At 33.9% G+C, this 17561-nt stretch overlaps 1 protein-coding gene across 5 annotated transcripts; it reads right to left on the bottom strand.

The window, feature by feature from the left end:
• Window positions 1-978: 978 nt before the first annotated feature.
• On the bottom strand, window positions 979-17266 carry DNAJB4 (DnaJ heat shock protein family (Hsp40) member B4). Of its 5 annotated transcripts, none has more exons than XM_087930072.1 (5): window positions 17141-17266; window positions 10564-10837; window positions 5726-6300; window positions 2722-2863; window positions 979-1346 (listed from the first exon to the last, which is right to left on the bottom strand). In XM_087930072.1, the coding sequence occupies exons 2-5, from the start codon at window positions 10772-10774 to the stop codon at window positions 1147-1149; spliced, it is 1128 nt and encodes a 375-aa protein (XP_087786198.1). In that variant the 5' UTR covers window positions 10775-10837; window positions 17141-17266; the 3' UTR covers window positions 979-1146. The 5 variants fall into 5 exon arrangements, with proteins under 5 accessions (XP_087786198.1, XP_087786197.1, XP_026556004.2 ...); XM_087930071.1 differs by having other exon boundaries at window positions 10564-10857; window positions 17161-17266; XM_026700219.2 differs by having other exon boundaries at window positions 17161-17266.
• Between the last annotated feature and the right edge of the window lie 295 nt (window positions 17267-17561).

Here is a 17561-nt window from a genome sequence, read left to right as displayed (position 1 = left end):
TTTATTTATTTTCATTAATCAAACTTGTAAAGCCAGGTCACCATTACCTCATCTACTGCTAGAGTATGCTCATGCTGCCAGATCTGGTGAGATAGGCTGAAACCACTGGGGAGAGACAGACCTGCCAGTAACTTAATCCCAGATCATCTAGGGCTTTAAAGGTGACAACTATACCTTGAATTGTACCCTAGAACTTGCAGGCTCATGTGGCAGTCCTGTTATGTGCATGCACCACGATGTGGCCAATGCTGCTCAGCCTGCTGCATTCTAATCCAACAGAAGCTTCTGAAGGTTTTTCAAGAACCACCCAATGAAAAGGGTGTTAGAATAGTCTGATAAGGAGGTAATTAAGGCATGAGGAAGCACAGGATTTAAATGCAACAAATAAAAATGTAGGCATTATATTCAGGACAAACCAGGAGCTTGTTATAGAATATTCACCTATCATATAAATTCTACTTCCACAAAACATTACCCTTTATTTAGATCAGATGATGACTGTGGGATTATCATATGGTCACTTTGATAGTTACACAGTCTCTTAATACTAACTTAATACTATATTAATGAATTTACACCTAGACAAAATAGTTTTTGCGAGAACACAACCACTGTAGTTTGCAAATCATGGATTATGGTCTAGTATTATGTGTAAATACAACTGATTTATGCAACAAAACAGGAAACTTTAAAATGGTCTTATTTTAGTATAACGTATAAATACATTCATTTAATATACAATCTTGAACTTTCTTGTTAATACCATAGGTTTCACTGGGATTTACCCTTAATAACAGAATAGAGCAGTGTTTCTCAACCTGGGAAGCTTGCAGATGTGTAGACTCCAACTCCCAGAATTCCCAAACACTGGTATGGTGCATTATGATTTCTGTACTGTAGCTACATGTTATGTTTCAAATGTCAAACACAATTTTCCATTTGCTCTCATGCATCAAATTGACAATTGGAGGAAAAAAATTAGAAATAATAGTTTAATGTTTAAAAATATGAAATGCAATACATTATGATAAAGTATATTTAAATACATTTGCAATATGACAAAGAAAAAGTAGTAGTTTTCTTGTTCTCATTTTTAGAATCATTAAAAATTGTTTCATAGATTCTTTCTAGTTTCAGAAAGGGGTGTTATAAGGTGCTCAAAAAAGGTTTTTTGCAGAACATTTTAGCATGAATAACATTTTGCTTCAAAGCATTAAAGTAATCATGTCCCTTGCAAGGCACATGCAACTGGTTTGAAAGCAGTCTTTGCTTACTCCACACGCTAGTGTCCCAGCAAAAATGTTCTGTGTATGAGCATGCAGACAACTGGGAAGTTTCTGAAGAAGCTATATGAGATTTGAAAAGAAGACAACTGTTTTAATACTTTGAAAACTGCTTTGTGAAATACCTTTTTCAAATGCTTTCCATAGCCCTGGTTTAAGGTTGCACATCTTGTCAGTTTACAGCCTTTGTACTAAATCCCATAAAAAAAAATCCCATTCATTCAGGAGTCATTTTTAAAGTGTGTCTTCCCACTATCAATTACAGCACCTGTTTTGGATTTTAGTATATTAGTTTTAGAAACTTGGCATCATTAACTTTTTACATAATTGTTAAACATCCTGTTGCTTAGAAGTGTTATCTAGCACATTTTGACTTAAAAATATGAAGCTTTATTATAAATGAAGATAAATAATTTCACGAATGTTTCCATTTGACCATATTACAAGATAAGTAGTGTTGTCTTAATTTTAATACTGGTCAAGAATACTAGTTGGGATATGTACATCTTTGCAAAAATAAAGTTTCCTTGCTTTTTCTTCAAATAATTAATTACATATTCATAAAAACTTCAGTTTCAATTTACAGTTCACAGAATTTACAAGAATACTAAACGTGAGAAAGTTTGCAATCCTGACTGAATTAGGCTAATTATTCAGTTGATACTTATAAGTATGCCGCTTCATGAAATATAAGTTCCAGAGAGCATTAATGCATTTTCACGATTTCTACCTGGAAATCTATTAGGCCAAAAACAGTACGCCATCAAATTTTATTTTCTATTAGGTCACTATGTTTACCACCAGAATAATGGAGTAAAGGAATTCACAGACTGGTACAATAATGTAAAATTCACTTCTTCTTTGGGCTCATAAACATTTTAAGTGATACTACTTTCTTGCTGCTGTGCAAAAGGTAATGCAGCTTAGAGTATATACATAAAATAAATATTGCAAATGTTACACAGATTCATACAATGAATTCTAATACTGTAATGTTTTAACTCACACAGATAATCAGGATTATCTGAACTAAAGTGCTTTGCAAAGTATGCACTTTATTAGAAATACAGATGGAGGTGTTCCCTTTTTACCCATGATTACATGGACACAGAATACTGGATAAAGTGTTTTGTAAAGAAAGATTCAACACACAGTAAGTATTATTAGCCTTATACTTGGTTGCAAGTCTTTTGTACTCCAATTCTCATGCAACACTGCATAATTCACTTTCCTACCTGCGCACACAAAAGAAACGTTCAACAGTTATAGACTGTACTTTTACAGCATTAGCCTGAAAGTCCTTGAAGTTCAGTATCTATTAGGAACAGTTCACTGACGTATGTTTCTTATGATACAGGAAGATTTCTCCTGAGTACTTCTTTTGAGGCTGGAGCTATATTATCTGGGAAAATTACTTCAAATTCTATAATTAAGTCACCTCGTTGTTCATTATTTTTAGGAAATGGTAAACCATATCCTATAATTCTTCTTCTCATTCCAGGCTTTACAACTTCATTTATTGTCATAGGTATTGTTCGGCCTTCTATAGTTGGTACATTGATTGAGGTGCCACATAAAGCCTGGAAAACAGTAAATTGAAACAACTAAGAGCAGCATATTTGTTATTTCTTCAGGCTTCAAATATACCACATGTCCTTCATAATGATAAATAATTATTATTTTTAAATAAATGTCAGCATAATTTATTCAAATGTAAATGCCACTATGTTGTATCTTTTTTTGTAAGTCGGGAGTTGCCATAAAACAGTTGAACAGTTCAGTATATAAATACCATTTGCAATAAAGAGAATATAGTACTTTATCACTTAGCAAAATGTGCAAAGGATGCCTAAATGTAAAGACAGGAGACAGAAACATTGCCAACAATATATTTTCTTTCATAGGTATATTCTGTGTACATGACACAAATTTCCACCTCTTACATTTTGATTAATGAAACAATAGTGGCAGCTATATGCATCCCATTTAATAGGAATATCCTGTATATTTAGCCTTGGAATGCAATTGATTGCTAGAACTGTTGGAATGTTCTAACCATGGAATATCCATTTTGATCGTGAACAGGTGTTCTGACAAAAGAAGACAATATTTTGAGGTCAGAATTTTTTAACCTTTAAATATTTGGCACATATTTCCCTAACTAAGCTTAGGGAAGCCAATTTTTCAAACTGATTTTAAAACATTTCTGACATAGTAAACAGTGTCAAAACTTATCAGTCAGTTATTCTTGCTGTGAAATAATATTCTAGAGGTGGAACACTTTATCTTTTTAAAATTCACAATATAGATGTAAATAATGTTCTCTAAGATGTAATTTGCTACCTCTGAATCCCTGCCCCTAGCTCCTTCTAACAGCCCAGCGTGGGAAACATTTCCTGGATCTAAGAGATTGTTAATGTCTCCTTGTGACATTAACCCTAATCTTAACACCAACTCTTGTGAAAAAGAGACACATAGCAACTTTAAAGCTACAGGTACTGAACAATTAGTTCCTAGACTTCAATCTTACCATTTGTGGGAAAATTATAGAGACAATGGTGGGATCTCAGAGAAACTCCCAGAGCATTAGTCCAGGGTCTGCTAAGGGTGCACATTATACCTGTACTGCAAGTTCTGCATTGGTTGCCATCAAACTTATGGATGTAATTTTAAAGTTCCAGTGTTAATCTATAAAACCCTACATGCATATTTACTTGCAGGACCACAATTGTCTACCCAGTTTGACCTATCCTGGAAAAACTATTACCATATTTAGTAAGGTAAATTTAGGGAGGTCAGGAAGGCCAAGACTTGTTAGCAATATTGTTCTTCACTTAAAGTGCTGGTCCTTTGAAACTGCCTCCTTGTTAAGATCAAACAATGCTCCAACAGAACATTCTGATATGTGCATTAAGAGTAACTAAATGTGTATTCTGCTAACTTTATAAGGCAGGTGATTATTACAATGGATACATCCTAAATCTATTCATCTAGTTTGCATGCTCACAATAAAAAGTACCAATAAGCATTCTTTCTGAGATGTTTTACTGATGGGATAAGAAATTCTATATAATTTTTTTAAAAAAGATTTCAAAACATTTATAATGGGCTTATATTAGATAATTTGATGGCTTTGGTATCTTTTTAGATATAGATATACTTTTAGGTAAAGGTAAACATTTCCCTCGCATATACATGCTAGTTGTTTCTGGCTCTAGGGGGCGGTGCTCATCTCCATTACAAAGCCAAAGAGCCAGTGCTGTCCAAAGACGTCTCCGTGGTCATGTGCTGGCATGATTAAACACCGAAGGCGCAAGGAACACTGTTACCTTCCTACCAAAGTAGTCCCTATTTTTCTACTTGCATTTTTACATGCTTTCAAACTGCTAGGTTGGCAGAAACTGGGACAAGTAACAGGAGCTCACTCAGTTACATACTGCTAGGATTCGAACCGCCGAACTGTTGACCTTTCTGATCAACAAGCTCAGCATCTTAGCCACTAAGCCACCATGTGTCAACTATAAAAGGTGTATAAAGTGCCAAACTGAGTAACTGCTGGAACCCTGACATCATGTCTCCTTGAGATATACTTTTACTGTATAATTATTTTGTATCTGGTGACTGAAAACTAACAATATATTATTTTTTATTTTGACATGTTTGTCTATATTGAACTGACAATATAGACAAACATGTATTTGTTTGTTATTTATTTATTAAACTTATCTGCTGCCTATCTTGCTGGGAGACAACTTTAGTTTTCATATAAATATAATTATATCAACATTATATCAATGTTATGATAAAATATATTTGAAATCATTAAAAATAACATGACAGATCAGCATAGATCAGCATGTTCACACAAGCAGAACACTGCTCCTTTGTTCTCACCATAGTGTTGTTTTTCTGTGAAAAACATTTTTAATACTTGATGATACGTTTCCTTCTACTAGCATTCTGAATATTTTACTTCATAGTTAATTGTTTGCAATTCTATTTGAGGAATGTTCAAGGACAACATATTTAGTAGTACAACATCACATCCTGGTATTGCAAATGCCATAAAAATGAAAAGAGCAAGCAAAAGCAGTCTGGAAAACTGGCAAAGTTGGATGATTTATGTGTATAATCGCAGGAGGAAAAAGCAAGGCAGGGTTCAGAGGTAAACCATTAATTGAATAGACAGCTAACAAGAATGGAGTTAACTTTGTGGGAGAAGGATAAAATGCTACAGACTATATTATTTACCACATTAAATTCTAAATTTACATGCCATATTTCCAAATTAAGCTATCAAGACTTCTTATACAAAGTCTTGTATTCTTAAAGAACATTGATCCCGCTGGTATATGTTCAACTCAATTGAAAATATAAAACAATATAAATACAAATTGTATAAAGTATTAAAAATCCAATTTTAAACTTAAAAGGGTACTTACCTCCCGTAAACTAATCTTGACAGGGTAGATTATATTTGAACCATCTCTCTTGAAATGAGGATGTAATTTATCTTTAATAACAAACACAATATCAGCTGGGATGGTGTTGGGTGTTTCATCGCCCTCTTTGGGGAATGTAATTTTGGTACCTTCTTTCCATCCTCTTTTAATATCAATCGTAAGGATTTTATCTTCTGTTCTGACACTTCTACCATCTGGATTGAGTCTTTTTCGGGAAATTCTCATTCTTTTTGTACAGCCCTGATAAATCTCTTCCAATGATACTTTCAGTTCATGAATAACAGGAGGATCTTGTTTACGACGGGGTTGATTACCAACCGTGTTTCTTTCTCTTGGAAATCCATTCACACTAAAAGTGGTAAAGGAACCAAATGGATCGCCATCCACTTCCATATCTTCAGTGTCCCTGCCACTAGCCATCCTTCTACCAAAGAACATTTCAAAAGGGTTTGCGCCACCAAAAAATGCTGCAAATGTAGCATGTGGATCTCCATGAAAAGAATAACGGAAAGAACCTCCTTGACCATCTGGGCCACCAGCCCCTCCTTTCAAACCTACAGAAATGTAAGAAATAATAACCAGCTGAAATAATTATATTCATTAACAAAACAATATTGGGCTGAAATCCAGAAAATAGGAAATCAGAATGGCAAGATGAGGGGGACAGATGACTCTGTCCTTTTTACTGGAGGGAATATTTTGTCTTTTATCAGCTTGAGAAAAAATAATTTATGTTTTTGTGACATCAGGTGGGAAAAACTTGTAATAATTATGCCCTTGTTTATATAGCTAAACTCTAATGAACATAGTTCTATTTCTATGTAAACAAACATAGAAGCCCAGAATTAGTGCCATGTTAGTTTTACAGCAGAGTCCTGTAGAACATTAACAACTCATATAAACTTTTAGTTTACAGTCCAAATCTTGTCCTGTCCTGCAAAAGACAAATTATATGCATACCTAACTGCTTGGGAATGTGGGAGAAAGGAAAGGAAGTAAGTCTTGAAATAGTGATCAAACATAAAGTAGTTCGGGGGTCATAGCTAAGGATGGGATTCAACTGGTGTAATAACCGGTTCAGTGAGTGCGCAACATTTGAAAATCATCTTCTGCCGCGCAAAGCAGCTGTGGTTGAAAAAGCAGGAAATAAAGGACAGCCTAGAGCCTGGGTGGGCGGGTGAGCCAAACAGAAGAACAGAAGATTGTAGGAGCAAACTGGTTCTTTCTCAGCTGATCCTCAGAGGTACCGGTTCAGTAGAACCGGACCGAAACGGTAGAATCCCACCTCTGGCCATAGCTATTCTTTCACTAAGTTGTAATGTCTTAAGGAATTCTGAATCTTTGTTTAATCCACAAAGAAATTAAATCACTGAATGAATAAATAGGATTGGGCTGCTCATCAAATATATAAAACAGATTTACTGTTATCCCTACTTATTGGAAATAAATCCAACTGAATTTTAGAAATAAAATTATTGTGGAAAGGAGTCCACAAAACATTGATGTATTGCAAAACCAGTGAGTTTTATAATGAGATTTTACAAAGCTATGCTACTACAAAGTTATGTTACTTAACAGTAACTTCAATTATTTTAAGCTTGCTTATCTTCCTACATTATGACACCCACCTACATTCTGTGATTAATTTCTCCTACACATCCTTCCTAAATTTAACCAATTTCTCATCTTTTGCTATATCTTTAAATCACTTAAATAGATGGTTTGGATAAAAGGCATGTTAACTCTGCAATCTTTTTTTTTAAAGCATTCTTAATAAGTTACCTGAGCTGTATATTTCAAACCAATAGTTGCCATACTAGGTATGAACGATCACAAAATATTAATTTACCAGAAAGCTTACGAGCTTCCCAAATCTTCTTTTTTTAACTAGTGGATAATTACTATTAATGTTTGCTTGATATTTTTAAATGTTCTTTTAGACACAGACATACTGTAATATGAACTCTGGTACACTTGAAGGAACACTGCCTTTCATTGGCACCATATTCCTATTTTCATTCAAGATGGTAGTGCCTACTTCTCTGGGACACCATTACTGAGCAGACATTATATTCTTTTTCTTTTACAAATTATTTACTGAAATCCAAACATTTCCATATTCAGAGAATTTGGATTCTGTAGAATTTAAAAATTACACATATGTGAGATTAGACAGCAGATCAGAAAACGTATTTTACCAATCTCTGGGGGGAAATAGGCATTTAACATATAATATGTGTGTAAAGTCTCTTAAATATTTTTCTTTTAATATTGAAGCAACTTATTCAACCATCAATTTTCCTGATATAATTTAGGGAATTTTTAAAATTTACAATGGTGAATGTCCTATACCATTCACTTTGGTTATGAAATTAGACTTTCAGAATATCAAGGTTCACACATTGTGTTAATCTATTATTTCTTTTGTTGGATTGTACTTTACCATGATATAAAATCAAATATATAAATCATGGCTTCTTACTCAGTATCTTATGTGATGGACACCATTATGGCTTTGTTTACATATCGTTATTAAAATAAATGAAGACATATCATCATGTGTGACCCAGCTTACACTGTAAAACTTAACAGAACTACTATGAACACATAGGGCTATCTAAATTATAAATGAATTCAAATTACCAATCTTACTTTATGTTTATTTAGAACAGGAACATGAAATAAAGAGTACTTAATTTAAGTCCAATTGATTTAAACCTAATCTTCATGAGTCTAATCTAAATATGACTAAATCTGGATCCATCCCAATGCTAAAAAGTTCAAAATATATTAAGAAATGTTCTTTATTTACTTTAAAATTGATATTTCGAAGACTAGTTTCAGCCATATTTTTGAATAAGTGTTTATTTATAAAAACAAGGTTATAAATATTCTAAATATTTTATTCCAATATTTATACCTCATGTTCTAATGTCAGAATCATAAAACTTTAATTTTGAAGAGATAGAAAATTCAATATCAGTTGTCCTCGACTTACAGCCATTTGTTTAGTGACCATTCAAAGTTACAATGGCACTGAAAAAAGTGATGAGTTTTCACAATTATGACCATTGCAGCATCCCTACATCCATGTGATCAAAATTTGGGCATTGACAACTGACATGTATTTATGAGGGTTGCACTCTCCTAAAATGGTCTGTCACCATTTTTAACCTTCCCAACTAATTTGATAAGCAAAGTCAATGGAGAAAGCCAGATTTGCCTAACAACCGCATGATTCACTCAGCAACTGAAGAGGTTTGCTTAACAACTGTGGCAAAAAGGTCATTAAGTGGGACAGTTAACAACTGTCTTGCTTAGCAATGGAAAGTTTGAGCTCAATTGTGGTTGTAAATCAAGGACTACATAAATTAATAATCTCTGATACAAATTTTGGGTAAATTTTGAAGCAGTGAGTTTACTGCCTTGCAAACTACTCTGGCATAAGCTACACATGATCACTACAGCATTTCAGAAGCTGACATGTTGATCACATGCTCCTTTTTTTCCTCTTTTTATTAACCTATGATGAGATCAATTTTGATAAAAGATAGTTTGGCTGCCTCTGTATATTATTGTACATTACGGTTAATATAATAACAGCCATTTTCCTGCTGGTTTTACCATGTTTGAATAGTGCAGCAAACAATATGTCAAAATGGTTTAAAATATGCATTCTGAAGTATGGCTTAAGTATGCATTATTGGCACTCTTCCTGCTTATTATATGCACTGTTTGTAAATTGAGTGTTTATTTACTAAGCCTTAGCAACTAAAGATGTAGAAGTAAAGGATGTCAGGTTTGATAAACTATACCATGTATTTGGCAGAATGATGCTTCCCAAAATAGATAATGGGTTGATTGTGCTCAAAACGTATCAATCTCATGTCTAATTAAAAGTCTATCCATGATCTGAACAACAATCTCGAACTCTGACTAAATCAATTCATTAGATATTGTCCATAATGCTATACATTGACTCATGATTTAAAAATAAGATTCTATCAGCATATCAAGGTCTTATAAATTTCCCATGAATACAGAGAGGCAATACTTAAATTATAAACTACTTAATTTGAATTTTTACATAGACATATGCATTTATGAAAAACACAAATTTCTTACAAGATAATTATTAAATACTAATGCATTTTAACTGTTATATTTTCAGCCCATCATATTCAATATATGAATATTTCTATCTCATTTAGGGAACATAGGATTATAATGTAAATAACAACTTAATTAGCAGAACAAAAGCTTTTTCTAAATCTTAAATTAGATTTTGAAAGAAAAAGGCAGTAGCTGAATTCTAAAAACTAGGTCTTATTTCCTTGATACATTAATAGCTAGAAAGTAAGTTGAAAACTTGTCCTGGTATTTTCGTGACATTGGGCAAATTCTTTCCTTTTTAGACAAGATTCCAATGTAAGCCTAGTCTGGACACCTGGACTCTAGTTCAGAAATACCATCATTCTATTTCAATCTTTTTAACAAAAATAATGTATATTTTAATTTTTGTTACTGTAAAAATAGGACAAAATAAAAATATTCAGCAACTATCACAGCCAAAAGCAGCTTAATATTCCTGAAGTTCTTGCAACCAAAATTAATAATGCTGCCCTGCATAATAGAAAATAAAATTTCATAAGCAGGACTTGCCAATTTAATGAGCGTATACTACTGAAATACAATTTAGCTAAATTCTCAGATTAAGTTCTTACAGCCAAATGCTCATTCCTTCTTGATTTGAATTAATTATATTTAGCATGTTATTTCTATTAATAGCTAAAAGGAAACTACAGAAATTATATTACCTTCTTCTCCAAACTGATCATAAATTTCTCTTTTTTTGGGATCACTCAATACCTCATAGGCTTCTGCAATCTCTTTGAATTTTTCTTCTGCATGGGGAGATTTATTCTTATCTGGATGCCATTTAAGGGCTTGTTTTCTGTATGCTTTCTTGAGATCTTCATCAGATGCTCCTTTTTCAATTCCAAGAACAGAATAGTAATCCTTCCCCATTTCAATGTTTAAAAAGTATGCTTTCTTTTGTTATGAGTTCTGTATCTCAGCTATGCAATGTTCCTAAAAAAAATTAACAAGAACTGTAGTTCTATTAAGCAGCCAGAAGACTGTTGCCACCTTCTCTTTCTCCTTGATCACTTTATACAAAGATTGAACTGGTAAAAACACTACCACCCAGAGCACTCCCAATTACACTATGTATCTCTGCTCTTTCTAGAACAGCAAATGTTATAAGACGTCATTTCCCAAGCTAGCTACTGCCAAAACTCTGTCGTGTTCTATCTTTGTACATTTAACTGTTTACTGACTAACTTCATATGAAAATATTTTTTTAAAACCTTAATTGTGGAATTATGTAGCCATTTAGTATTGTGTGGATAATTAATTACAAATATAGGCTTGTTTTCTATATTTATTGTAAAAAGATGTGCTACAGGAAACCATTTCTTTATATTTAAAATAAAACTGTTGCTTCTACTAGTAGTAAGAAATACTTTATAGAACTGAGGGTGAAAGGTTTAAGATTTCAGAAAATACACAAAGGAACTGTAAATTTTTAACTTAGAATATTTGTTCTCCTACATTGAATATACAACCCTTAATTCAATTTATTTAAAAATGCATGAGTAGCAATAATAATTGCCAGAGGGACAATAGGGACAATCAGGTATGCTCTAGAATGATGTGCTTTGTGAGACAGCAGCTATGCTTGCATGTCATCAAGATCATTAGCTATCTGCAAGCACCTCTCACCGGGAAAGTAGTTTCTGAAAGTAGGGAGGTAGCACTGAGAAGTTATTCAACAGGAAAAAATGAAACTAAGAAGTGGGAGCTGTTAGTTGGAGAATGGGCTGTAGTTTGTGAGAGCAACCCAATAGTGAACTACAAATGGTTGGAAAGAAAATAAAAAGAGACAAGATATGGGAAAAACGACATAAACTTATTTCCTCAAGAAGCAAAAGGGCAAAATCATGAACTGTGAAAGGGAGGATATTGCTAGAGGTATGGATGCGCTTATGTATCAGCATTAGAAGAATGGAAATCAGCAAACAGTAGATTGGAAGCTGAAATCAAATTGTGAGGTTTTCTTGGAAATCACCCATCTGAACTCTGATATATGGGTACTGTTGTTTTAAGAGACATCTTGGGAGCGTCATTTTAAGAGTAGCAAAATTGTCTGATTTCAAGATTGTGACAGAAAGAACATTCATCGTAGATTACCAGAATATTCTGCAAGTTAGAAGTATAAATAATGTAGAAGTTAAAACCAGAGAAAAATTGCAGGGTATGACCCTTCTGCGGGTATTTCAAATTCTGAGGATTCCTACATTGGATGAACCACTCCTTTTAAGAAATACCTCCACTGTTGGAACATGGCTTTTATTGATAGGTAGTCTATCTCAAACATCATAATCCCACCCAGCTGGGAGGAGTCTAGAATAAGATGTACAAGGCAACAGATCCTTAACCTTTGAAAAAAACCAGCAATCAAAACAGTTTGAACTATCAGTTTCCACAATAATGTGGCAGCTGGGATCAAGATTAAATAGAGTAGTTTGAGACAAGACACATTTCAAATCCTGAAAGGCTGCTGGTTCTTGAATAAAATTGTGAAAGTAACTCAATTTGTTGAATGGAATTGTCAAAGGCAGTTCTAAATTTCTGCATAAAATTGTTACAGTTGTCCAGGATGGCACATTGATTTCAGTCTGAGAGAACAGCCTGCCTGACTGCTCCTTCATTCAAAAGCTTGACCAAAATGCTGTACTACATCATAACATTCTATAAGCTCATGGTTTATGTATCTATCTACTGTCTATGCTGTAATAATGGCTCAACAACTTGTTCTGTAGATAGGAGGTATTTCAAGGATCTCTAACCATGATTTAAGTCCAGAATTCAGAATCCAATCCTCATCTAATAAAAGAAAAACAAAGCTCTTAAGATTGTTGTAAAGCCCTTCAAGTTTGCTGGATTCAGTAAAGGAAGAACCATTTATTTTGGAAATATTTTTGTTACTAGCTGGATATTGTAATATAATCTTAGAAGCTTGTCAAAAACAATTCTCGTTTATACTTAGTGTAATTAAGGCCAAAAATTAGATACTAAGGGTCATTGTGAATGCATCAATTGGGGAGAAAGAGATGCTAATATTTCTAAAAGGACACTGAGTGTGGCATCCTTATGGGCCTGATCAAGGACCAAGTTATATTGGACAACTATCATCTACTCAATAACCTTTCTTTTTGTATGCCAGTAATTACAAAGAGATCTGGAGGAAGGGGTAGTCTACCCTATTATAATGAAGTCTTGGTGTTTCTGGACACAGAACAAAAATTAGAGGCATTGTTCCATGACAGTTCAATTTCTTCCTGAGTGGATACTTCCAATGAGTACAGGTAGTCCTTCACTTATAATTAATCTCAAAATTCCCATTGCTAAGCAAGACAGTAGTTAAATGAATTTTGCCCCATTTTACAACCTTTCTTCCCAAAGTTGTTAATTGATTCACTGCAGTTATTAAATTAGTAAGTGAATCTGGCTTTCCTGTTGACTTTGCTAGGTTATAAAATGTGAACAAATGACCCTGGGACACTGCAACAAGCTTAACTACATGCCAGCTGCCAAGTGTCCAAATTTTGATCATGTGGCCATGAAGATGCTACAACAATGGCAAATGTGAAAAATGGTCATAAGTCACTTCTTTCAGTGTAGTTCAGTGTTTAGTGTCCTTTGAAAGGTTACTAAACGAATGGTTGTAAGACTACCAGTACATGAGATGCCACAAGATTCAATCTCTTTCACATTTAACACCTACATGTTAAATGGGGGAGATAACCCAACAAATGGGGTTTGGTATTATCTCAGTTCTAGGCTGTCAAGATTGTCAGAAGGTTTTGTCATGAGTCTGTAAGAATCTGGAAGAAACAGATTTAACCCTATCAAAGTAGATTGTCATGTAATATCAGTATTGTAGGATTTACTTTATTGCTGGTTTGTTTCCAGAGTGCTAGTTATAGTCTTTGAAATCCTTCATAGCTTGAGCGCTGCAAGACTGCTTATTCCAAATAGAATTTGCTCATTTAAGATGTACTTGTACAGAGTGCTTTCCTAGAGTTCTCACTTCCCATGAACTGTATCGGGAAGACCTGAGTGGATTATATTCTCAAGCAGTTCCTTTTCTGTTGAATGCCCACCCCCAAACATGTGATAATGTAATAAACTGGTATGGTTTATCTCTACTATAATTTTTATATTCTACTTTTAAAAACAATATTCCCAAAGCAGTTCACAAACAACTTAAGTAACTATAAGTACAATGAATATTATTTTAAAAGAAATTAAATTTCTAGGATGTTTCCCACAGGGCAATTGAGGATAATAGAAATGTGCAGAAGAGAGTACAGCTAAGCAAATTTAAAAGGTAGTTGTTTGCTTTCTTTCCTCTCCCTTCTGGGACCCTTTCCACAAAGCTGTTGATGGTAATAATCTCTGGAGGGAGGGAAGAGATGAGTTCCAAGCAGAGTGGAAGAAAATTCATACTAACAATACTTTACCAAAAAAGGACCTATGTGCATTTCAGATGTGGACATGTGTTGTATTCCAGGGGGTGGAGTACGTTTCCAAGTATCCATGCCAGATATGCTCAGTCTTTTCTCCACTAACACATTAGAGTATGACTCACACTGCTAAAGTTAAAGTTAACAGCCAACCAACTCTCTTGCACCGTTCAATAACAGCTGGATTCAACAGCTTGAAACATTACATATATATATATATATATATATATATATAAAAAAATACATACATGTATGTATGTATGTATGTGTGTGTGTATATATATATATATATATATATATATACACACACATACACATGCACACACACACACTCACATATATATATATATATATATATGCGCACATACATATATATACAGACAGATATAAAATAAACTGATTATGTTCAAGTATTCGTATATTAAAAACAATTGATATGCAACACAGTTTTTTTATTAATCCATTAAATCAATAACAAAACAATACTGTTTAAGGTTATTACAATTTTTGACAGTGACAGCCTTAGCAAAAAAAATTGATTCTCTAAGCCTCAAGAGTTACTCTGCTGCCAATATTACTGAACAAAAAACTAAATTTCAGTTACATTAGCAAAATAAAGGTATAATTCTTTTTCATGGACACCATGAAATCTGCCCACATTAAGGATATCTGTAATAGAAAGTCCATAACATATTCAAGGTGATAGGTCAGATAATTAATATTGATACTCTAATCAGATTTTTTTGTCTTGCAAATGAGACAAAGATTGCTTACTAAATTGCTAGCTATTTAACTTCCACAAAGGGAGGAAAAAAACCCCCAAAGCAACCTCCCTCCATAATCTTAAACTAAAACATTTGCCTAGTCCTAATTGATTGCTATACAAGATCAGGAAATTTTATTTAGAATTTCAAAGGTTAACTCAAAACTCCTGCATTTTCTGAAATAAAGATATCATTACAAGGAATGATGCAGTATAGCTCTTAATATGCAAGCTGTATTGTAGCTTCTTCACCAAAGCAAACTGCTCTTAAAAACTTCAAAATATAAAATGCAACAAGCACTCAACAGTTCATTAACAAATTTAGTAGGAAATGCCTGGTTGCATTTGGATGGGAGTTTTGTCAGGAAGTAACAAACTTGTAGGCTACATTAAGACTGAAAAAGGCAATGAATATTACTTCCATTTTGTTGCCAGGAAAACTTCATGTCTCCTTGTCTATGAAGTCATCAAAAATGAAACTAGATTTCAAGAACATTTTAATACCCAGCTTATTATTTTCCACACAGAAAAGCTATAACCACTAGATGTCACTGACAACCTGTACAAATACAGATACTGTAACCCTATGTTTTTTTAGCTGTAAACTCATAGCAAAAATACTATACTATAGATTTATTGCATCAAAGTATTTGATACTAAGCTTTATTCCCCCAAATAATTAAGACTGGCAATAATTGTTTAATCCTTTCTTATATTAATCTCATAAATTAATGTACAGTAGTTAAATACTAGAGGATTTCAACCTAAATCAATGACTTCACATTTTTATTAACTATTCTAGTTTTGTGTTTTTTTAACTATTAGTAATCTGAAGTGCTTCAAATGCTATCAGAGCCAGTATCCCAAGAAAAACCATTATAAATTATTTCAGCATCTTTTTTTATGTTGATTTTATCAGCTTTGCTCAGAAACAAAAAAAATCACACAAACAGTATCTAATTCTGGTATCAATCTGTGCAGCAACTGACATTTTCAAAAAGAACAGAAAATGAATAAATGTTTCTTTATCTGATTTGGATGACCACTACTATTTTTTTAATCCAACAAAATCTTTCAACAAAAAAATGATAATATTGGCAACATGTAGCCTATCAAATTTCAAATGTAAATCAAGAAAACTTACTGAAGAGGACAATGGGGGAGCAAGAGATGTTTGCTCGGCCAATTAACCTCTACCTTATATGAACTATACGACCAAGTGTTTCAAACAAAAACTACAAAAAAAATGAAAGATAAAATTATAAGAACAGTGGGATTGTGTAGAGTATTGCTGCAGCTCGTCTTCATACCTTGCAGTAAAAATTATACCCAGAAATATAAACGAAATTGTGCAGAAATGCTAATATAACGACAAATTAATGAAGTAATTTTCTAATAATCCCCAAAGTCCATTTTGTAGGAAGCAAGTCCCGTTTATTTATTTTTTCATTCATCTACACCCTTAGTAACTCTTACAATGGGAAATGGCCATAATGAATTTGGAAATTCACAGTACCTACCGTGGATATTAGGACATGACGCCCTCCCCTCCAACTTTTTATCATTTTATTAACGCCTCAATGATAAAGCTTAATTCATATTCCCAGCAAAATTCGCATCAGATTTTTGAGCCTTGCAAGGCCACCGACTTTATTGCTTTTATTATTCTACGTATATCGATTAAGGGGCGAATGCTTGTGTAAAAGCGCCTTGTTTTGAAGGGCGGGTGGTAAACTTGTTATATCGTTGAAATGTATTTGAATATAAGTATTATATTTGAATGTATTATATTCAAATATTGTCATATCGTTTCAACTATTTATTATATCGTTGTATTCAAATATTGTTAGATCGTTTTAAGAAGAAACCGGTACGAGATACATAAACGGGTTGTTAGATATGCTTTTCGCCGAAGCGGGTAGGCGGCATTTTGGAGGGTTTCCCTTTGCCTCAGCATACCCCCATCGAGAATCAACCCCGTTGCTTTTTCTGTGCCTTCGAGAATCAAAGGCTCCATTACAGACATCCCCTCAGATTTACCCGTCCTGAGAGAGACTCACTCGCTAGCCGGCAGGTTGTCGCCACCACGGACAGACGCTCCTGACAGGCGACAGCAAGTACAGTACCACAAATCAGTTCCTTTCACAACTGTCCAAATATGTCGATGGGGGGAGGGGAAGGGAGGGGGGAAATACATATTACTTAACCAACTATCGCGAGATACACCCTCCCCGAGAGGCTATCGTCTTATCTAACCCAGGAAGAAATCCTGCGCGCGCCGCCCTTCGCATATCCGTTTAACGATCTACAACACACACACCCCTTCCCTTTCGCACCCTAGAAAGCTCTAGAGTATTCTACCTCCTGCATCCTAAGATTCTTATCTCGCGAGAGTTAGCTTGAGGGTGGGGGAGGGGCGAAGGGAAACCTTTCTTCCCGCCTTCATATCTCGGTTTGCTCT

This window comes from Pseudonaja textilis, chromosome 3 (genome assembly GCF_049901715.1).
Source record: "Pseudonaja textilis isolate UNSWEBS1 chromosome 3, rPseTex1.2, whole genome shotgun sequence".
Classification (NCBI taxonomy): domain Eukaryota; kingdom Metazoa; phylum Chordata; class Lepidosauria; order Squamata; family Elapidae; genus Pseudonaja; species Pseudonaja textilis.
The sequence above is the reverse complement of the archived record's forward strand: the minus strand, read 5'-3'. Positions and strand labels throughout refer to the sequence as shown.